Below are 24,188 nucleotides of genomic sequence, written 5' to 3' on the forward strand. Positions count from 1 at the left end.
AATATTCTATTTTAATCTAGTTTACTTTGCTTTTTATTGTGTTTTTAAATATTCTTTTAATACAGCCCTCTTCACTTTATGCAATACACTGGGTGCTATACAACACCTAACAATTATTTTCATTATAGATGAAAATATCCATTTAATTTCAATCAGAGGATTAATCATTTAGTCTATGAAATGTCAAAAAATGGTGAAGAAATGCCCATTACACAAAGCCGAGGGAACATCCATTAACAGTGATATAAGAAAAAGCAGTAACTCCTCTCATTTTAGAAGCTGGAATCTAAAAACATTTTTCTCAGACTTTTTGCTTGAAAACAGAGTGAAATAACTGATTGATTATCAAAACAGTTGCCTATTACTTTTCCAGTTATTAAGAGTTTTGTATTTGACTACATTAGTTTTAGCTAGGTGTACCTAATAAACTGACAACTGAGTATATAGTTACTTGTAACTTTTCAGATTAAGATTCCACATTAAAAAAGCATATGACTAGCTTTTAAAATATAATATATTGTTAAAGATTAAGCCAAAAAACGTCCCAACCTTGTGGCCCCGTACAAAAAAAGTGTCTTGTTAGGTTAGCTCTTTGTCATGTTTCAAATGTCTATGAATTGTTCCACCAAAGAGACATTTTTCCTCTAAATTTCTCACATGGTTTAACTCCAGTAGTTGTTTTTTGTTTACTTTTTTAAAACTATGTTAATTACCTCCCACTCGCCTCTAACCCCCAAATTTATTTAGTGACCATTTTGGAGAGGCCCGACCCCTAGGTTGGGAACCGATGGACTAAAAAAACTTAATACTGTATATAAAGTAGCTTAAAACCAGCTCCACATCGAGTCCACTGCTGCTTAAAAATGGATGCACCGGTATTAACAATCAAATAATGTCAGATATAATAATATATCAGTCACAGGGGACACAAAAAGGCGTACCTTTAGCTTAGATTGATACTTATGATGATGATACTTCTGTACTTGGATTCTGACTATGGGACTTTTACTTTTACTGAACTATTTTTTTTTTACATTTCTGTACTTGAACTACCCAGCAGTCTAATGTGATTCTGTGGTCAGCACAATGGGTCATTCCGGGGACATTACGAGCTGCACCTGAAGGCAGCACCGCCGTTTTAGTAAGGCAGCAGCAGAGCGCCGCAGTCAGTGTGGCAGCTGGGAATGCGAGGGTTTCGACACAGACCGCTATTTTCAGGACCGGGAACGGTGGCCGGGCTGGCCGGGAAGAGACTCTGCCCACAGCTCCGCTATAGCCAACGGGCTGGCTTAATCTGAAGTCCAAACAGGCGACCTGCGGTTCCTGCCCGGGGGCGTGTCGGTGGTCTCGGACCGCATCAGATGGTCTACGGACAGCCGTTGGCCGCTCACTGCGGGGCTGCGAGCTAGGGGAACACCAGCCGGCGGCACAGTGTTTGTTCGCCAACACCTCGCCTCCTGCCTGGCGGGTCCGGTTAAGAATGCAGTGAAGTGTCACCCTCGAAGTCAGTATAATCTGAACGTTTCCCGGTGCGAAACGCTCGGTTAAATGTGTGTGTTTCGCCGCTACCAAACCGCTCACGCCAACGACGATGGACTGAGATCTGCGGCGGGGGCGAACGACACACAACCTGCCGCGATTTCCTGCATGTAAATAAATAAATGATAGAGGATACCATGACACTGCTGTCTCTGTTAGGTCGGATCATGCGTTATTTTCTGCTCAGACCGGAGACCTTGTTCCTGCTGTGCATCAGCCTGGCTCTGTGGAGTTACTTCTTCCACACGGACGAAGTGAAGACCATCGTCAAGTCCAGCCGGGATGCGGTCAAGATGGTCAAGGGGAAAGTGGCGGAGATGATGCAGAATGAGCGGTTCGGCGGGCTGGACGTCCTGGACGCGGAGTTCTCCAAGACCTGGGAGTTCAAGAGCAGCAACGCGGCCGTGTACTCCATCCAAGGCCGGCGAGACCACATGGAGGACAGGTTCGAGGTGCTCACCGACGTCGTCAACAAGACTCACCCGTCTATATTTGGGATTTTTGATGGCCACGGGGGAGAGGTGAGTGCAATGTGGAGGCGAGGAAAGGAAAAGGCAAGATGTCCTCTGTGTGTCTTTCCCGCATACAGCCTAAATTACTCTCTGACTCTGTCTAACACATGCGCAAGTGTGTGGGAGCCCAGGGGCCCCTAAACGAAGATGTGGCCGTTAAGATGCCTAAAGTGATCCCAAAGAGGGTTCAGACTCTGCTCTCAAAACCGCTGTCAGATTTTTTATTAAAACCATGAGTGAGACGAATTGGAGCATGCTGCGGGTTTTTGCTCTGCGCATTCAACCAAGTCTGTCCTCAGACTTTTAAAAGGGGCATTTTTTTTTAATTTTAGAAATGAAAGTGTCCTTATAAAGACTACAACTAACAATCAGAAGTGATCAGGGTCCAGCTGCTTAACGTATTTTTCTGACAAACTGCCACAATTTTATTCTTCCAGAACAAATGTTTGTGTCAGCTGATGGATAAGGTGGTGTATCTGATAATTAATCTATTAATATATTATTTACATGAAAGTAAAGTGTGGAGGTGTGATAAAGTCCAGATTAACCTATGTGGGGTCGAAAATGAGCCGCTGGGCCCCTATTACCTCTGCATTCCTCCCAAAGTTTGGACAATGTGTAATTTGATTAATTTGATTAGATTATTTGTTGTACATTGATTTGATGAAACACAAATTAATTTGGGAATATGAAATGTATAATTACAAAACTGAAGTAACTAAGGTCTTCAAACTACATTATGAATCAAAGACCCTTGTAAAGACAGGGCCTCATAAAGCAGCGCCCACTTTAAGCCCCTTCCTTATCTTGTCAGTTGATATTGCACTTTAGTGTTGCATATTCACAAACTAGTTTTCAGCCAATTAGCATAATTAGCCCCTAGAGGCAACTGTTAATCCACCCTTGGGCATTTGTCACTTGAGTATTGTTGGATAATTGCAGAAAGGACCCACAGTGGCCCTGCTGTGCGTAGGAGCCCATAATTCCTTGCTACAGCTCTGCGCACACTCACCCACACTTTTGGTTTTCTTCCAAACGGCAAGGGAACTGTATCTTACCTATTCGCAGCTTAAAAATTATGGCAAAAATATCCATCTTTCGTGTTTTTTGGCCACAACAACATTTTTAGGATGCAGACAGCATAGGCCCCATGGTCTAACAAGATTATAGCTGGGAGGAAGAGGATGAACTCAAATCTGTGTACTTCAGAGGCATACATACTGCCAGATGAGCTCACTGGAATGAGTGGAGCATAACTATAGTGAGTAATTGATCGCCGATCATACGATCACTGTCCATCCCCAGTCGATACTCGCTGGTGGCTTAGAAATCTCCTTCCTTTCTGCCTCCTTGGTTCTAACTAAGGTTGTCATTCGACACGGGTGCATGGACGTGGCATCGCGTTTGGTGCAGCAAGGGAACAGCTTTACTCACAAAAGACCCTTATAAAAAAGTTATCACTTAAAGGGACAAAGAGCATTTGAGATGATGCCACGGTTGGACGTGAGCATGAAAACACTGATTTATCGTGAAGTCACGGCATGCTTGAACACTGGCATTGTTTCTTAGGAATTCAACCATGACCTCAGCTCACAGTGTAGAATTGATGCGACAGAGAAATAGAGCGCTTAAACCGTAAGTGACAGGGTATCCCATTTTCTTCCTTCTCTTCCCTTCTTTTCTCATACATTAAACATTACTCACTTTTTGATAAGGCAGTTGTGGTTGCTGCAGAGCTCCTTGCTGTTTTGGGCCTGACAGCTACTGTCTTCCTTCTGAGTTTGACTGCTGTGGTGTGATTGAGGCTGAATGATAACATGCTAAAAATAGGCAGCCAAAAGCATAGAGGATAGCTGTTCTTTTAGGGGAAATTAAATTTTAGGCCATGGTGCTGACTGCTGCAGCTTTTGACCAAAAGTGGTCATTGGATTGTTTTCCCCGGCGGCCTTTTTCCCCATGCTTTTTCCCCTCGGTGGAGTTCCTTTTTAGAGACCGGTGACCTAACCTGTGAGCCCTGATACAGCTACCACCCATATGGTGGTGGAGACTTGGAGAAATAAATGGTGAATATGAGATATTTGTTTTATATATTTGACAGAAAAAGGACAAAATGAGTGGGAGAGCATCAATGGTGAGAGTACGAAGACGAGAAGAAAAGAGAAAGTTCAGATTGGCCCATGTAGGCGAGAGGCTGTTTTATCACTGCATGTCCATGGGCAAGAGTTTGGTCTGTTTTTATTCCCATGCCCTTATTTGAAGTTTCTGAACTGGATGCCAGACAGCGGCCCTCAAAAACAACTTCCTCTGTTTCTGAATTTAGAATTTTATTTTATTTATTTTTTTTTAGCCAGAGTGCATTGAATAAAGCAGAGGGATGTTGTGTGGCCCAAGGCAACACCAGGAATACTGGGTGCCTCAGCTGGCTAGTTAGTAAGGTGTCAGTCATTTCCATTTCTCTACACACACACACACACACACACACACGCACACACTCTGCTCATCCAAACTGCATACATAGTCATTAAAGCGATGTCAGACTCGTGTCAACATCTAGCTAGCATTTGAGACTTTGCATCAACATCGACAGGTCTTGGACACTGATTACAACGCTTGTAATGGACGGCAATTTAAAATACATTTTCATTGGGGTATGACTGTGCCAGCTAATTAGAGCAGTGATTCAACAAAACCTCAAGGGAATAGGCACTGGATCCAAATGCAATTAAGGCTGCAACTAACGATTATTTTTATTATTGATGAATCTGCCAATTATTTTCTTGAGAGTATTAGAGAGTATTATTAGAGTAGGTGTTTTGTCTACAAAATTATGAAAAACACATGTTGTCATTGCCTAAAGCCCAGGGTGACATCTTCAAATTTTTTGTTTTTTTTCTGATCAGCAGATTAAAAAAAAGATATTAATTTCACTATCACATAAGACAAACAAAAGCAGTTCATTCTCATAAATGTTTGGCATTTTTGTTTTGGAAAATGACTTAAGTAATTAATTGACTATTAGTATAGTGGGTAATTTACCTTGCGATCAACTCTGATTGAAATGTAATATTGGTCCACCATTTTGCATTTTTATCAACTATTATTGTAAATGCAATGAGCAAGAGTTGTGAAATAAAACAGGCTGTAAATGGAGCTTTTAAAGCTAGAAATCACAGTACCTAGAGGCGTAATCACTGTATCTTTAATACTGACCAGTAATCACACCCATGAGAATGATGTAGAGATAATGGATATTTATGACTGTATAAAAACACACTTAATCTATGTTTAATGATAGACTATAGGGTAGGTGCAATTTTAGACATAGACATTTAGGGAAATAAGAAAGCTTATTTGCTTTCTTGCTGAGAACTAGATGAGAATATCGGTATCAATCTCATGTCAGTGCATTACTTATGGAGCTAGACCCAGGAGGTGATGAGCATAACATAGCATAAAGACTGGAAACGGGGAAGATGTTAGCCTGGCTCTGTCCAAAGGTAGCAAAATCCCCCTACCAGCATTAGTTTAGACGTTCTGTTTCTTTATTAAATCCTTACAAAAACCGAAATGTGAAAGCAACAGTTTGTGGTTCTAGAGAGAGGTACGTGGTGCAACTATTTCTTCACAGTGTTTTACTGCTGTGCAACATCTCCTTTGTATGGCAACCTCACTGTGACGCCAAGACTCTGAGAAGTGACTGCACCCAGCAGTTGTTAGCACATTACTCATAGTGAATCTTAAAATTGTTATTTTTAAGTTTCTGTTTGTGTACAGATTAAACAAACAAGATATCACATGTTAAGTAGTAGGTGTATTTTTTTATATTTGCTTCCAGTCCTTATGCCTGTCACATGACTGTAGCTGCATACTTAACGTACAAACATGATTGTGGTGTCAAGCTTCTCATCTCTCTCTAGAAAGAAAGAAAGCAATCCAGACTGTTTCCCAAAATATACCTATACAATGGTAATCGTCATCAGCTACATGGTATGGGGTGATTTGAATCCTGTGATACCAGGATGTGAGTCCAGCAGGTCAGAGGTTAGAAAGTTAAATAAATAAATAAATAAATAAAAACTGAAACCTTCAGTAAGTTCGACCCTGTCACTGTTCTGCCACCTCGCTGGAACCAATCAGTTTACTAGCAGATACTGTAAATCATTAGTCAGTGCTAGATAACATCTGGAAATCTCCTTTTTTCTTTCTCTATCTCTCTGCCCCACATACCCACTCCCACACACACCAACGCAAATTCTAATTTCAAAGTGTTTAAAATCAGTGTTTAATGTGAACATCCCCATCGGCAGTCTCAGTCATTTTAGATGTTGCCTCAGTGCGGGGATTTATCTGTTTAAATGGAGATTGATTTTTAGCTGACACATGGGAATAACCTGCATGAAAGTGATAACCCAGGGCCCTCCATCCATATAATGGCAACAGGAGCCATTTGTTCCTTACTGACATGTAGAGTCAGTCAAACTCTGCTCCCCCTACCTCACTGTCAGGTTGTGGCTTCAGGCGCTGCAAAATTACTGCAACTGTAGAGTACAGAGAAGATATTCAGTATGAGCCTGTTTAACTTGAGTGCGGGGGCTGCATTTCTCTCTCTGTTTTGCCATCCTTTTAGCTTTTGTTCTGTTGTTTTCTTTTTCTGTCACGGCTCACTCTTTCATGTAGTTTCGATCAGTGGTATTTGTTTGTGAGTGGGTTGTGATAGATATGGTCTCTAACTTTGAAGGAGGTGATGGGGGAGTGCAGAGTAAAGAAGGAGAAGAAAAATGCTAAAACCACAGGGACCGTGGCTGTTTTTACAGGGATCCTAACTTAACTTTTCCTTGTGTCACCTTTGCTTCATATTCAGGCTGAATGGCCATTTCATTTTCACCTTGATTATTTATTTCTTGAATTGCAAACTAGATAGGACTTTTGAGAGTGACTGAAGCAGTTGTGCAGCATAGTTCGACGTCTTTTTATAAATGAAGGACATTTCATAGTCAGAACGGTCGGTGTTTGAATTTGAGGTACTTTAATGTGTTTATGTACATGTTTGTGTTCTACTCCAGAAGCAGAAGGTGGGTTATGTAGTTTAGATACTAAGCAGTTTGAATTCCTCCTGAGCTCGCTCTCAGTGGAGAGATGAAAGAAAGAGCTGGCATGTGACTAATTGCACTGTTGGCATTACAGGATTAGAGAGAGAGCAAACGAAGAGAGGGAGTGTGGGAAGACCAAGGACAGCAATTTGTGCCTGAGTGTATGAATATTTATGTGTGTGTGTGTGTTTGTGTGCGTGCGTGCGTGCGTGCGTGTGTGTGTGTGTGTGTGTGTGTGTGTGTGTGTGTGTGTGTGTGTGTGTGTGTTTCAAGCTTGCACAAGAAGCTTCTCCTTCCTGGATATTGAGGGTTCACATCGAGATGAGAGGGGACGTTTAGTTTTATCTGGTCTTCCAGGGAGAGACGACTTCACTGTGAGAGACTGAAATGCCAAAGACCGACCAGGAACAGACAGCTGCTTCACCCCATTGTCCATCAGGTCTTCAACCACTGCCCACAGCAAGTTTGTAAAATAGACTTAAATGGGTTTTCATTTTTGTAAATGGTATTAGCTGAGTAAATTAAGATGGAGAATATTGATACCATTAAATCAGCTATAATCAATTACTTTATTGACAGTGAATCAAGTGACTGTGAACTTGTCCGCTCATAGTGATGAACCCACAGTGAATTATCACCTGAATCAGCACTTCCCTCAGCTCTATGGAGCTTTTAGAGTGATTTTTTTTTTTTTTTTTTTGGGGGGCGGGGCGCTCACTGTTTTGGTTTTAACCAGCACCAAATGGCCAAATGGCAATCGGGCACAGTGAGCAACTAGATGGTGAACACAGGCGAGTATTCAGCAGCTAAAGGCCCTAAAGGGCAATGTTTTTCCCTCAGGAGTTGGTCTTGAGCAACACAGAGCTAAAAGGAGAGTTAATGATGGACTTACATTCAGTCAAAGGTTATAAACATGATTCCAGATGAATGCTAATGTTGCACTGTAACTGCTGGGTGTGTGTTTAGCAACAAGTTTGCCATATCACTTTAAAAGATGATAATATGTCTGTTCTATGCATTTATAGCTTATTTTTCCTGCCCCCAAGTGACCAACAGATCAGTTTTCGCAGGTATAAGGAAATCAAGTAACCATTATTGATAGGGTTTCTCGTGCCAGCTCATTCCCTTCTATAAACTTTGAAATGGCTATGATTGGCAACATTGATCTGCATGATGATACAGCGAATAGGGAGACTGTCCATTCACCACCAGACTCAGGCTGATGCATTAACAGCAGAACTGTCCTTGAGTAGGACTGAATCCTTTGCGGCTCCATCATTTTACTCTGCACTTTGACTGAACAGGGCAAAAAAATGAATTAATCTAATTAGGATCAGTAAAATTGCTCATCCACCCTGTTATCCTCCAGTGCCCACTTCTGTCACTCGTGGCGAAAGCTGACCCTCAACATCTCAGCCCTTCCCTTGATGTTAAGTGAACCAGAAAGTGGAGATCACGTGGGAGGTCATGTTCTGCTGGAAAATACTCGAGCAGCAGATAGCAGAGGGTTCTGTTGAAAAGTGTACTGACCTTTCTGTAATTTGTCCCCAGTGGTGAGGTTTGTTTTCCTTGTGGCGAGAGGACTGTCAATGAGCGACTGAGTAGCAGAGTCATGGAATGAAACACAGCAAATAAATGGATGAGTGAGGCTGTTGCCTGTCAAGCAACCTAAAATGTTTAGCCCTGGAGTAAACATCTGTAATCTGTTCTTTTCCACCGTCATCCTTTTCCATAAAATAAATATGAGACTCATTCAGAAATCCCCAAACTCTAATAACAATTTTTGCCTCTGTGGGTAATAGCTTGTTAAAACCTTCTCCTCCTCTCTTTAAAAGATAAGAACATTCAGTAGGTCAATAAGAACATGCACTTTACTGGTTTTATAGGTGTTTGTGTATGTGTATGTGTGCGTGCGTGTGTGTGTGTGTTTGGCAACAGCATGTAGCCCCAGATAAGAGTGCCTTCTTCAGCCTCAGTGTGCCGTCCTTCCCTGCTGGCAGTGACTGCTCAATAATTTAACACCCTCTCTGTCAAACTCTTCTGCTAAAACCCCCCTTACTAAATATACACCCACCTTCAAGCAGAGGGAAGTCACAAGGTCACTGCTCACACACACACACACACACACGCATCACATCACATCACATAACACTGTGTATGTGGAATTTTTGGGAGGAGGTCCTGTCTGGAAAGTTTTTTGGGAATTCTGAGCTTCATGGTGTTTAGCTTCCCTTTGTCCTCCTCCACTTCACCCACTCCTCTCCCAGCAGGGCTAGTCTGAGCTGACATGGTGATAAACGGTGGGTTTGGTAATGGAGCTGTTATGTTTGGTTACCAAATCCCCCTCTTCTCGGCCCCCATCAACTTATTTTCTCTTTTCACCTATTTTCCCCTCCCATCTCTCTGTGTCCTCCCCTCTCTTAGGGGGTTGGCAGTTTATGAATGGGCCACAAAAACCCCTTCTCCAAGGCCATGTCAAACTGCTGTCCCCCCTTTACAGCATCCCCTCCTACCCCACTGTGTGCAAACAGGCCTCGGCTGCTTGCCATCCCCAGCTGCTCAATGTGGTGCAGCAAACTGCCCCGTGTGATGTGTTCCTGATTTTGAATGCCAAGAATGCTGATTGTGTTGGATGTGTAAGTGTAAAATCCAATTCTAGACGTTGCAAAGCCACAAGTCTGGCTCTGAATGCATAATGCTCGCCTACAGCCGTACTATATTTGTCCATACAAAGCAATGCTATTTGATTGTTTAGTCTTACGTGTGTTTTTGGTCTTTAGCTGATTAGTAGTCTCTAAATCTAATCACATGGCTGGAATTGACTGGGCTGCTCAGTCTAATCTACACTTTGTTTTGAAAGAGGGACATTCTTCACGTAGACAGCAGTTATATTAAATTTTGGTATGAAAGAATGCTTGTGCAGCAACATCTACAATTTGAATTTGACTACAGGAGCCTAAGTCTATATGCAGGCGCTGGCTCCACAATTGTTTGTCTGTGTATGACTGAGAAAATAGATGAGTCAGTTGGCGTTTGCCTGATCGCTGTCTTGGCAGTGGAGGACGGCAGGAGAAGAATGTTGGCTTAGAGAAAGTAGCAAGTTGCAGCTGTTCAGAGTTAGCAACATTGGTGTGATTGTGTGTGCAAAGAGACTGGGCCATGATTTTTCCAATGCTCACAGTCGTGACTCTTCCTCTCTTAACACCGGCCAGATGGGCCTGTGGGTAGGGCAGGTGCATCCTAGTAAACGGAAACAGGCCTCCTGGTTGTATTTGTCTGCCACTGTCTCTTATCAGTTTATATGCCCGGAAGTTGGATGTAGCCCATTAGGTAATTTTTAAATTTCTAAGGCCTCTCTTATGACAAATTTAACATTTCATGGCTTATTTTTCAGTTGGAGAATGTGTTTTCTATTCTAACATAATTTGAATGTATGATTGTGCCCATGTTTGATTATATTTAAAGTTAGCATGCTGGAGCCGGTCTGCTGCACACGTGCTGCACAGTCTTTGCAACGGTATCGATCCATCCAGACAGGAGGAATGCAGCTGATATGAAGGTCTGATATTTGCACGTGGTTTCTATTCACTGGAAGAGCTATGAGCTACAAACCCTCAAATGCACTCTGTGGTGAACAAATCCTGAGCCAGGTTGTCTTTAATTTTACACTGTAACGAAGGCTCACAGGATGTCATTAATTTGTGCTTGTGATTACGATTGGGAGGCACAGGGATCTTATGTGTGTTTGTGTTCTGCATGCATTCTCAGGCAGAATATGTCTGATTGTTTGGATACCAGGGTCTTGCTGGATCTCTGCCATGTACTGTTGATTATGGCCATTTGAATTTTATGATCCAAAGAATTTTTTTTCAGAACTCTTGTTTTCCCCTGTGGTTCCCTATTTTTTTTCTTCAGGGCACTTACTGAGAAGTGGTACAGAGGGCAATCTGGTGAGGCTTTCTGGTGAACCATATGCTGTGTAAGGGTTTGATAAAGTTGTTAGTCCTAAGGAGAAAACAGATGAGGTTGAAGAGAGAATGAGAAGGAAGAAAGAGGGGTGGCATCAGAGTAAATGCAAAAAATAAACTTAATCTTCCAGTCTTCCAATCTTCCAATTTAAAATTTGATTCCAGTCTACAGTTGTCTGACCTTTTTGTTCGTAATCCTGAAGTATGTCAACAGTGGCTAAAGGCCAAGACTATCAAGCTGAGTGTAAACCCTTTACTTAGCCATGTCCCACTCAGAGATAGGCTATCTACTTGCTGCCAGAGATGAATTTTTTTGGCCTCTGGAGGTATTGTTGGCCTCATTCAGAATATCAGAAATGGGTTGTTCACATGCTCTGACCCCAGTGACATAACTGCTCTCACACATTTTCCTGTTAACATCCAAGCTCGGTATTTACATTGGTGCTAGGCATTTGCTGACATTTTACATTTTTTAGTACAGTAATTGTATTGGTTCTGAATTCATACCAGAATTTATGCTAACATGTAATTAAGGCAAACAGTCACAGTATTTATATGGCTGACGAGATTAATCACAATAAACATTTTTAAACCTTCTTTTATTATTAACCCAATACTTGTGACATAAACCTGTTGTGATGCATTCTTCGGTTAACTTATGAGGTAAGCTTGGGGGAATTCTCAACCATCTCCGCAGATGCTTGTTGATCTTCCTCTTGGTGCCCTCTAGAGCAGTCATGGGGAACTTGTAAACTTTGAAGAGCCAAAGAATTCTGGGCAGAAGCATTGGTGACATTGCCACCATCTGTCAGAGATGCATTAAACCACTTCCTTGAGCACTTTATCAGGTTGTCCTCAATGCATGAGATGACCTCATCCTGAACTTGGAGACTGAACTTGCTGGTAACTTTGCCCTTCTTGATTAACATACACCTGGCTTTCTTGGCCTTGAAGGACATCTTCGTCCAAGTGGCTACATTGTCCAGGGTTTCCAGTACCCATCTTGCATGGACATGTGACACAGTTGTTATTGTGATGTGGTCTATTAGCCCTTGTAGTCCAGGCTGGATGATACCTAACTACAACGCAGGGCCAAGGGTTATGTTCTCTGCTGCTGATATTAGGAGGTTCATACCCATAATAAATAGGATGGGGGAAATGGTGCACCCTGTTGGAATCCCCTTCTGCCACTGGGATGTAGTAGTGGTCGACTCTTTTTTGGATAAGGTCATGTGTGGCTGACCCATAGGCATTTGCGAGGTTTAACTAGACAACTGTTAAGTCACCTTTCTCCTGCTTGACCTCTTGGGTCAGTCGGCAGCTGATGCTTTGGCTTTCCTGATGATGTCTTAGATTTCCTGCCATGTAGGCGCCTTGACATTCAACTCAGTTGATGGTTTTATAGGTTTTGTGAACATTTCAATTGGCTTGTAGTTCCTGACCCCTACAGGGTTGCTGTGTGCATCCTGCAGGAATTCCTCTACCTCTGGCTTTGTGCTGGATAGTGTGCCAGGTTTTTGTTGGTTGAGAACAGTTCTGGCAAAGCTAGATTGGTATTTAACAAACTGTGTTGGCCTTTTTCTCTCTCTCCCTTTTTTGTTGTCGAAGATTTTCTGCCTTCCGCAGTTCGCACAGCTGTTTGTGCAGCTTGCTGGTTAACTCCTTGATATCTTCTTTTTTAACCAGTGAGCTGGTTTTGAACAGCTTGTTGACAGTCTTTATTTCGCTTCTCAGGTAATGAATCTCCTTTTCCCTCTTGTTTGGCCGCCACAGTGGTTGGGGCTCACCTCTCCACTCCATTGGGCCAAATCGCTCCATAGCTATATTGTAAGCTATGTCTGTTAATGAGTTGATCTTTCTGTGTACTGGCCCTGCTAAAGCAGCATCCAGGATGCTGTTTAAGTCGTCACTGAACTGCATCCATGCGATTTTGTCTGACGATCCAGTCCTATTGATCCTCTCATTCCTTGACAATTTGATTGGGGTAACAGCAGGGGAACTTACCTGGTCTGTTCTCTGGCACTGAGGCAGCTCAAGTCTGGAGAGGTCTTCACCTCTGCGGGTTGCTTCCTGGCTGGAGTTCTTCTTTGTCTCACCGGATGTGGAATGCGTGCGCTGTACTTTGGTGCAACTGCTCTGGTGTGTCTTAAGCCTTCTGATGACTCTGACTTTCCTGCAATTAAACCTTGCTGTGAGTTCGTCTCTGGTCAGTATTCATTTCCTTAGGTTTCCGTGGGGTAATTGCTCCTCATGTTTGGTCGTAGCTTGAGTGGTGCCCTCTTGCAAGTGCTGCCCACAAGGTTGCTAGCCTTGTCTGCTCGTGCCAGTCTTTCCTGTAGGTCAGCTGTTTCTCCAGCATCACTGACTTTCCTCGGTTACCATCCAATTTTTCCTGGAAGCCACTGGTAAACCATAAACCAATATACCCTTCTCACAGGTAAATGTAAACAATCTGGCCACTTTTAAAATAAAAACTGCTAATAGAAAAAACTTTGTTAAAATTAGTAAAGGACTTTGTGATAAGTCAGTCACACGGGATTTTTTCTGATAATAGTGCTGCAAATAACAATCAATTTTCATTATTGAATAATTTGACAGTTATTTCCTTGATGACTTTATTAACTTCTTGGCCATGAAATGTCAAACAAATTGAAAAAATGAAAAATGCCAATGTCCATCCAAGGAGATCTCTTCAAATTGCTTATTTCACTTATTTGACCAAACATTTGAGCTGTTTCTGATACATATACGAACACTTGGTCCAATCTTGGCCCTCTCCATCTATGTTTTTTGTCATATGGTTATGGTAAGTTATTGCATTAAAGACGATTATTGGAGTAATATGAACTAAACACAGTCATTGGTGAACTACCAAATAGGACGAGAGATAGTTACATCAGATCCAGTGTATGGTAAATGGATCTCAGTTTAAGGAGCTTTGCAACATGTTTATGTGCTGAGAGTCATGGGCTGGTGATGGCTCAGAGTGGATGGGAAGTTTAGAGGCAGATAAGCAGGGCTGGTAATTGATTAGTGTGGTGCAGTGGAAGCGTACAGTGATAGGAGCTAATGCTAACAGCTCAAAGCTCTTAGGATCCCTGCTGTCTTCCTGAGAGCATCTCTAAACCGATGCTAAAAGGAGTAGAAGAGACGGTGGGGCAGATTAGATTTACACTAATCCCACTGGGAGATTGGGACTATACATTCTCTCCATGGATTAGGTTTATTTTTTTTCCATCTTCACTCTCCAACTCATCTGTATTTTTTACCTCCCCAATTAATTCTTCTTTCCCTTCCTGTTGGACTTTTCGATATTTTTAGATTTCCCTTCTTTCTAAGGCGTGTGTTTACACATCCAGTACCTGCATGTTTGTTATCCAGAGAAGTCTGTATACTACCCTCTTCCTGAGTTGATTTAATGAGCTTATCCAGCAGCAGAACTACCAGCTATACTTACAGCTGCTCAGTTTAGGAGAGATGCTTCATTGAGGGTGAGAGGAGAGGAAAATGATGGCAAAGAATCCAATAAATAAAAATGCTACAGACTTACAGAAGTATAAGTGAAGATAGTGGAAGAGGGAGCTTAAAGTTGCTGTTTGGAGGTGGGGAAAAGGTAGTGAAGAAGTTACTCCTTTCAGAGGAGATGGGGATAAAACCATGGATGGAGAGGCGATGCCTTGCCCATAGCCTAAATTTTCCATCCCTGCAGCATAATTCTTGTTTGTCAAAAGTACCAGTGTGAAATCTGTGTTGATTCTGAGGCTTAAAAAGTCTGTGTGAAGCAACGATTTGACAGATAGAGGCTAAACATACTGTAACTGTACAGCAAGCTGTGAGTTAGATTGTGCATGAACTACCAGTGGAGCTTTTTCATCTTTTGATCATAAGTCTGTCAGATTGAAGTCCACTGCACCATGGGGCAGTTCCTCCCCCGAGAAAGCATGACATACTTTCCCACCTCTTTTCTTCTGTTTTTCATCTTCTCTCTCACACTTGCTCTCTGTCACTGATGACCTTTCCCTACAGTAACTGTCTGTCTTCTCTCCCTCTCTTCTCCTCCCTCCTACCTCTTCATCCACTCCCCTTACTTCCATCTTACCTGCTCAGCTCTTCTCTCATTTCGCTCCTTCTGATCCCCCTTGGATCTCTTTTGTCCTCCAAACTCAAAAACTGTCATTTACCCTGAGTTTGTCCAGGTTTGTATTGTTAAGGGAGTGCAACTGGAGATATGTGTGTGTGTTTCTGTGTGTGTGTGTGTGTGTGTGTGTGTATGTGTGTGTGTCTGTTATTCATCATTTGGATCACATTCCTGATCTACTTTTAGGCTGTGATTATGCATTCCTGGCTTTTCCACATATGGTAAAATGTTATGATATTTTTTGTTAGTATTTTGGCAGATATTTCCCTTTTTGCCAGAGGTATCTGGATTTAACTGTAGTGCCTTTTATATTATAAGAAGCCTTTTCTGTGTTGCCTGTTCCTTTTCTTCATGTCTTCTTTGACCTTTTGCTCTATTACTTTATATATCTCTCTCCACTTCGCTATATCCATTTCCCCCTTCTCCTTTTCTACCTCTGTCTCCCTCCTCTTCCTCCTCCCCCTCAGTCCCTCACCCATACCCACAGAGACACCTTATCTCTCTGCAGTCTGTCTGACTTATTTATCACTGCTCTGAAATATTAAAGAGTCTGCTGCCTCCAGTACTGAAGGGAGTCCACAACAACACACACACACACACACATGCAAACACATACACACAACCTAAATCAAAATGTCTTTTGATGATGGCAGACCCTCTGCAGCATTACGGTGTGCACAAACTACCCCTTGTCTTGTTGTTTTAGAGTCTCCTCTTGCTTTTTAGAGACTGACAGACTGAACACAGAGTCTTGAAAAATTCAGCTGCTTTGGGACCCTGTAGATGCATGTATAGTGTCAAAAAGACTGTTGGCATGTATGCCTGAGTGACTGCCAGTCAGCAGTACACATGCCAGTTCCGTTACACTAGCTAACATCACTTGATCTTGCAAAACAAAGGAGTCCTGACTCATATGAGCATAACTGCATTTGTTTGCTTTGTGGAAACTTAAGACCATATTTAAGTGACTGGAAAAAGACCCAACTTCTGTCAGTCAGTACCTTATTCCACAATAAGTAAAGTCATCAGTATGACATCATATGGTGTCCAGCTGAAGTGCTTGATAGATACTCAAACAATGGATAGTCTGAAACCATCCTTAACAGGACTCGATTTAGTATTGAACTTCCATAAAGTTCACACACTTGCAAAAGACCAATCAACAAAAATAAAAGGGTCAAAGCTGGTGCAGCACAGCCTTGATATCCTAACTTTTCTAATAATAGGCGTCACACTTCAAAAACACTGGAACCTACACTACCCTCCCTGCCTTTTAATCACTCACATTTTACAAACTCCATACCCCGAGTCTGCAAAGCTCCTCCCAAGTCACAGGAGACGTCATACAACTCTTTTGACATGTTGTAAAGTGTTCTTCGCATTGCATTCAGCAATGCCTGGGTGATGCCACAGTTGCCACACCAATGTTTTTCTACAGTTTACGGTGCACACTGCATAGGCAGCCTGATGGATGTGAATTGCCTACGCGCACACAAACAAATACACAGAGAAGTACAGAGGCTCATGCGGGCTTCTATTCTTAGCAGGCAGTCCCTGGGGGGCAAAGGTGTCTAAGGCCGGAAATAGTGAGCTAGCCAAAGTGGAGTGGGTCTGCTCCATGATGGTACTGCACCTGCTGTGGAAACTGGGCTGCCTTGGAGACCCATGGCCTGACGCCTGCTGGCTCTGCCACTGCGCCTGTAGCCCTCCCTAACCAGGCAGGCAGGACAACAAATGTACAAGCTGTCAAGAGCTTGCAAACCAAAAGAGAACAAAAATAATTAGAAGCATTTTTAATCCAAAATTATTCCCCACGCAGACAAACTTCAGCATTTAAGCATCTATTCAATTCATTAGCTGGACCACACTGAAGGCAGAATTGTTGGACACCTTCCATGTAAAACTTATTGAACGCGGCCAGCCCAAATGCCCACATTGTAGTTTTGAGCTGTAATGGGCAATTTTTGGGAATTGTTTTGGAAAGTGGGCACTGGGTTCGATCTTTGGCTACCGAATTATGCTCTATGGGAACTTGGCTTCTATGAGCCATCATGGAGCAGCATGTGTCATCATCACCACCTCATCATCAGTCATTATTTTGTTTACCATTTAAATCAATTTGACCTGAGAGATTAAGTCAAGTTGAATATATAAATAAGGGAAAATGAATATCAGTGGGGGTCATTTGCCTAATGAGAATTTAGTTTCATTGTTCCCAGATGGTAACTGACTTAGGTTAAGCCACTGCCTTGTTTTCTTTTGGACAATGAAGAAGACTAGCATTAGAAGATCCAGTGATCCTGGATCAGATTTTTATTTCAAAGAGATGTCCGTTACTATCAGCCAGTATCTCCGGTGCCAGAATGTGGGAATGGAAGGCTCAGTATCCAACCATCCCGTCACACAGACTGATGTGATGCGGGATCTACCGCTGTCTCTGTATCTCTGCTTGTATCTGGCATGACTCACATGAGTAAGAGCAAACTAAAGAGAAGTAGCCAGTTTCAACATATCTCCCAGTCCTATTCTACTGTATTGTTCCTGTATTCATGGCTTCATCACGCAAGGTCTTAACATCATATGCATTTAACATTCATCCTCGAGTCCATTGAATCTAATAGATTTTCTGATTCATAAAGGTCTATACGTCCCAAAAATTGATGCATACACATGCACAGGCATACACACAAAAGCCTTTATTTTCATCAATAAGGTTTGAGAGCAGCAGCAGTGGATGGGAGTACATGAGTATTGATTTTGTATGGATGTCTGTATGTTTAGTTCCGAGTGCACTATGGTCTAGCTTTATAACACGCACACAAACAGGCGTGGCATTGATCACTGTTTTCTTCTCCTTGATGAATGGGAATGCAGCTTTTAAACCACTGATGGAAAGTCAAATATTCAGCACTGTATTTCACTGAATGGTCAAGAGGACAGAGGTCAGGATTGGTATTGGATAACCTTGTGATGAACTCGGTTTGTATACCTGCCCACATCCTTAAAGGTCTTAATGAAGCAGTTGTATTTTTAGCTGTGTTTATTGGTGCTTTTTTAAAAATGTCTAATTAGACCGAGAGAGAGAGAGAGAGGAGGAAGTTTGTAATTAACATGATAAATACAACATCTGTCTCCAGAGTGACAGTGAGAGAAAGTGGGATAGGTTAAGAAAGGAGGAGGATATAGATGGAAGGGTGTGGTGGGGGTGCATGATCATAAATGAGATAGAGATGATGAAAAGTGAAAGAAGGTATAGTTGTGAGCTGGTGTGGGTGGAGTACATAAAGGTGTGAGAAGGAGGGAGTTATCCAGATTACACCAGCAGAGTGCTGCATTACTAAAATGAAAAGCCATAAATTTATTCACACATGCATCTCCTGAAAAATAAATCAGCAGATAACCAGATGTTGCTCTGTTCCTTATTTATGGTTGCCCCAATTATAGGCTTGCCACTTGCTGCTGCTCACCACACTGTATAGAGTATGTATTAGGAAATTAGTTGCATGTAAAATATGGAATGGTTATTTTGCACCATGTGCCCACCGTTGGCTTCTTTTTTATGTGTGCAATGCTGTTTAATTGAAAGACTTGTCATGCCAAGGAAGCCAGCTGTATGGAGATGAGAGTGCTCATGAATGGATGGACACAGGAATGGATGAATGGAGTCCAGGAAGCTGTTGACTCAGGATGGCAGAGGCAGCACTTGGCACTTGGAGTGCGCTGCGTTGGTGGCCAGAGTCTTTCAAAGTGACGACAACGGCGATGAATCTGTATCTCAAAAATCCCCAAGTGTCCATATTCATAACAGTGATGCTATATTTATATGTTATATTTATTTGAAACAATAAGCCGATTAATCAATAAGTCGATATACAGAAAATTATTTGAAAACTATTGTGATAAGCAATTAATAATTTTTCCCTAGCAACAGCTTCTAAAATGTATAGATTTGATGTTTTCCTTTGTCTTATTTGATATTAGATTAAGGTCTTGGACTCTAACTATTTTCTGAAAACACACAAGTCTATTAATAAAAAATGATAAAATAGTGCAGCAAAGTTTATGAATATAGGACGACTTTAAAAAATATTGACATGGGAAACATTTTTCATGTTTTTGATTCAATCTGAGAACATTGGACAATTTTTAGCACACAGTGATGACTAGATTTTGTCCCCCGGCATATTCATTGTAATTTGCATTAGGAAAGGATCTTTTCACAGCCAATATGGACAGGAGGAATGATTACAGAAGCTTGAAAAAATGTGAAGCAATCTTTTAAATCTGATTCAAATTGCTAAATTATGTTTGGCTTGAAATTTTGGACAAACAGACAATTTTTAGCTCCTTAATTAATTTTGAAAGCCAATGACGATGGAAAGACACTGTACAGATTGAGCCTGATTTAAAGGCCCAAATGGGTCTTGACTAATTTAGGAATTGAGCTGAATTACAGATAGATTAACTGTATCTTGTAGCTTTCAGTTTGAGGGGGGTTACGATGCTCAATTAATTGCCCAAGCAATCAAAAATCTGGCTGTTGGACGATCAGATGGAGTTTTTGCATGTCTGATATTTTGGTCAGGTATTTGGCAGTTTGAGCAGTTTCTCAATCCAATATCCCATATGGCTGCTGTAATGGATTCGTCTTAAACTGTGCTGAGCTTGTTTTTGATCATGATCATGAGTAATTTTATGATTTTACATGATGGGGCTAACTAGTCTCAACTGCGACTGTGCTATAATGTAAATAAATTTGTATTTCTTGCATTCCATTTGAAGTGGAATTTCACAATGTAATGAATACAACATCATTTTGAAGAAGTAGTAGAAGTCATAGGATTTGGTGGTTCAGAAGGGTTGATTAAATTGTGACGTTAAAGTTAGCCATCGAATTATACAACATTAATAAAATACAGTGTCTGTCCAGCTTTATGCCAGCTTTAGTATCGCAATTCAATATTAGATCCCTACTTGTATTGGTAGAAGGCGTTCACCTCTGTCCAGAAGAAGTAAGAGGGGAAAGGAGGAGCCGGAGTAACAGTAGGCCAGTGTGTTTTTACTTCAGTATGTAAACAGCTCCTTCCTTCCGATCTCGCTGTTTCCCTCTGGCCAACAGTGAAGGCATTGTCGCATGATAAAGCACTCGCACAACAGGTGGTAAAATGTAGACAGAAAACTTGGTTTGCTTTCTTTTCAAACTACAGCTTTGGTATTAACACTGGAAATTCTCTTATCTCACATTAGCTCCTTTCATCTCTAAATCTTTGTTTCCCCTGTTTTCTGTGGATCTAACTGGGAGTGCAAGCTATGTGCTCTATCTCTATTTATATCACTTTAATTTCCTTGCCATACTTACATTGCCTTCCTGTCTTTGATAAGAGCAAGGGATGTATCCACCTGAGGAGGGAGAGAGGAGGAGGGGTGGCGTGAGAGAAATATAGAGTTATAAATTCAGTTTCTGCTTTATGAAGGCCAAATACATAATCACTCCTTCAGTGAAATCTAAGAATGTCAGACTGAAAAGAACAAGGATATGGTTTCCCTGTGAGTGAGGGATGTGGTATTTTGCTACATTAATGTGAATTTTGCTTGCACTGAAGTAGAGAGAAATGCAAATTAATATTTTGGATGAGAGGAGCTGTATGAGTGTATGGCTGCAACGTATGTCTGTTTATGTGGGAGAAAAAGAGACAAAGCACAGAAGCAATGAGCTATGAAGACATAGCAGAGAAAGTTGGTAAGCCGAGATGACTAATGCACAATGAGGTCTTCAATTGTCTCTCCACCACCAGCACCTTAATAGTTTCCTAGCCACGAAAAACAGTGGGGGAGAATTATACTCCCACTCTAATGAAGTTGACAACATCAGCACCCAACTAAAAGCCCAAAAATGTTGAGGTTTTTTGAGGAAATGTAGTTTCAGATGTGGTGTAAATTATTTACTGATTTCATAAAGCCTTTTTCTCTAGATGAGACTGGATTTTAGCTAATGTCTTTAATGGGTGAAGAAGAGCATCTAAGGAGTGGCTGACTACATCTTGTGCTGTGTGTGTGTGTCTTTGCATGCACGCACACATTCCCAGGTTTCAGCCTCTTCAATGAAGCTGCTCAAACATAAAAATGCTTTCAGACGGATGTGATTATTACCAGGAGATCCGCTGTACCAATTAATCAACCGACGCAGCAGGAAAGAGACAGATATGCACTTCTTCTTAGACATAAATTTGTGTGTGTGTGTGTACATGGTGTGACGGACACACATTGACACGGTTCATTAGCCCTACTGTGGCAGCTCTCAACAGTTCAGTGTTCACATACTGTATGTGCATGTGGAAGGTTAGCATTGTTTAGGAATGCATCACCATAATGTGAGAGGTGTGTTTGTGTATATGAATGTTTGAAATCACACTTGCAAGAAGGGAGGGGGCTGGTGAGGCTTGCCACTAGGGCTCTAGCCTCCAGGTCGACTGGTTGAGTGGTTGGTCGATATGCTCTCGTTCAAACAAATTCTCATTGGTTTCGACAATCGCCAGTGTTACTTTCATAGGGTGAAAAGCTCCCTACATCCATGATCCAGACTTTTTGGTGGAGGGAGGGACAGACTACCTGTGAAAACACCCCCCAGTTTTCAGAACTTTGAACTATCCCAACCTAATGGAGACTGCTAGGTCTCTTATTTAATGTTTACCGAACATTTACTGACGTTTACCCGTCGGCAACAAACTAATTGACACCGAGTCAAAGAAGTTGTCAGTTTGGCTGCATTTTATCAGAATGGATCACCAAAAAGTCAAGTGTAAACTTTGCAAACAGCTGTTTGCATATCACAGCTCAGCAACCAACCTGGCATATCATTTAAAGACGGTAGGCAAATTTATCTGCGTTAGGATCCTTTTTCAATTTTCATGTTTAACGCTTGAGGCTTTGAGTATGAACATATCAGAATTGACATATTTCAATATGTTATGCTGCATACTATCTTTTTATGTTTATTATTATTATTTAGTCATTTAGGCTAATAAGACTACCAGGTAGAGTGCACTCAGTGCTCTTTGGCCGATTTAGTTAATCTGGAGATAACATGCAGATTTTTTTTTCCTTTTCCCCTTGTGAGCAAAGGATTGATTAAAGACTTGGTACGATTTCAGTCGACCAAGATTTTCTCTGGTTGACTACAGCCCTATTTGCCACCCTGACTGGTGTATGAATATTCATGCAATTGATATATCACTGTCTGCCAGAGAATGCAGGCTCCAGATCGCAGGAATACAAATAAGAACACTTGCCAAGTGTTTGTGTATATGTGTGTTTGTGATCTGTGTGTGGGCGCAGGGGGAGATTATAGGCCCTGGAGTGCATGAGCAATTGGGAGGGTGTAAGATTGAGGTGTGTGTGTGTGTGTCTGTGTGTGTGTGTGTGTGTGTGTGTGTGTGTGTGTGTGTGTGTGTGTGTGTGTGTGTGTGTGTGTGTGTGTGTGTGTGTGTGTGTGTGTGTGTGTGTGTGTGTGTGTGTGTGTGTGTGTGTGTCAGAGAGAGAAAGAGAGGCATAGCTGACATTTACTTAGCTCTTCTCCTCTAGGCTTTTTGTGCCCCACATTCAAAAAAGGGAAAGGAACACTCACTCTTTTAGAAACTTTTGCCTGCTGTCTTCACAACTCTGTCACTGTATTACATCCTGCTGTTTGTTCCAAGCACATGGATAAAATAAGATCAGTGTGTGACAGTACAGTGAAATAAGAGACAGTGAAACACCAGTGTTATAAACCCTTTAAAAAAAAAAAGCAACTAGATTAGGTGCCAAATATCATCCAGCTATTGAAAAAAATCATGTGAATCAAAGGAAAAATTTACATTTTTTTTCAAGTCTGTCTTAAAACCATACTCACATTCATATTTACATTGAAAATATTATTGTTGTCTGTAATTGTTCTCTCTGTCTGGCTGTGAAAAGATCCTCTATGGAATAGATTGGTGAACATCTACAGTCTGCGTTCTTAGTTAAAAATGACTTCTAAAGTTCACCTGAAGCTAGTATGAGGCTTCCAAGGTCTGAATTAGAAAAATCAAGTCCATAGTCAAATCCCTCCACTGAAGCTCAGCAAAAAACAAAAATACTGTCTGGAGGCAGTACTTTTTACTTACTTTTATTACTTTTTGTAATAAAAATTGTAAATCAGATTGCCCCATCATATTAATTGGAATTTGCATTTGTGAGGGATCTTTTACAGCCAATATGAACATGAGGAATGATTACATGGGCATGTGAGTATTGTATTAAGTCAAGCTTAAAAAAATGTGAACCTGTCCTTTAAATCCGATTCAAGTTGCTAGATTATGTTTTGCTTGAAATTTTTAGATGCTAGAGGCAAAATGGTTTCTGTATAGCTGCCAAAGCAGTTTTTTTTAGATAACTTACTTTTACAAATATAAAAATGAGTTCTATAAAAAACCTTTTTCCCTCAATTTACGGAAGAAACCAAACTTCTCTAGCCTGGATCCAGATCTCTGATCGCTGTGCACATCTCTGAATGGCTTGTTTTTGTAAGATGAAAAAAGATTTTGTAAAATAAAAGAAAAAAAGAAAAAAGCATGTTTATATATGTCAAAGTATGGAAATGAAGTACTGTTTTGGTATCAGTAGAGTAACCCAAGTATCACAGTGACACCAGTATCAAAAACTTTTGTAAGGGAACAAAACCAGTAAAGTGAAATGAAATATGAGGTGTGGCTATTAAATAATGAAGCTGGGCTTGTGTAAATTGAACCAGCATTAGCCCCATTATTTAATAGCCACACCTCATAAGTCAGTCTGATTATCAGGCTAAAATTTTTCAAATGTTAAATGTTGTGCAAACATAACCAGTCGTAGAAGAATTTGCTTAATACTATAGTCTAAACCTGGCAAAATGTGAAAAAGTCAAGAAGACTATGAATCTGAT

The 24,188-nt window shown here is 41.3% G+C and overlaps 1 protein-coding gene across 1 annotated transcript in view; it reads left to right on the plus strand.

The window, feature by feature from the left end:
* Positions 1-1,113: 1,113 nt before the first annotated feature.
* Positions 1,114-24,188, plus strand: part of ppm1lb (protein phosphatase, Mg2+/Mn2+ dependent, 1Lb) — a 49,446-nt gene continuing 26,371 nt past the window's right edge. The window contains exon 1 of the mRNA XM_040130027.1: positions 1,114-2,060. Coding sequence (XP_039985961.1) covers positions 1,662-2,060 — 399 coding nt within the window. The 5' untranslated portion in view covers positions 1,114-1,661. The remainder of the gene's footprint in view (positions 2,061-24,188) is intronic.

Source organism: Xiphias gladius, chromosome 7 (assembly GCF_016859285.1).
Source record: "Xiphias gladius isolate SHS-SW01 ecotype Sanya breed wild chromosome 7, ASM1685928v1, whole genome shotgun sequence".
Lineage (NCBI taxonomy): Eukaryota > Metazoa > Chordata > Actinopteri > Istiophoriformes > Xiphiidae > Xiphias > Xiphias gladius.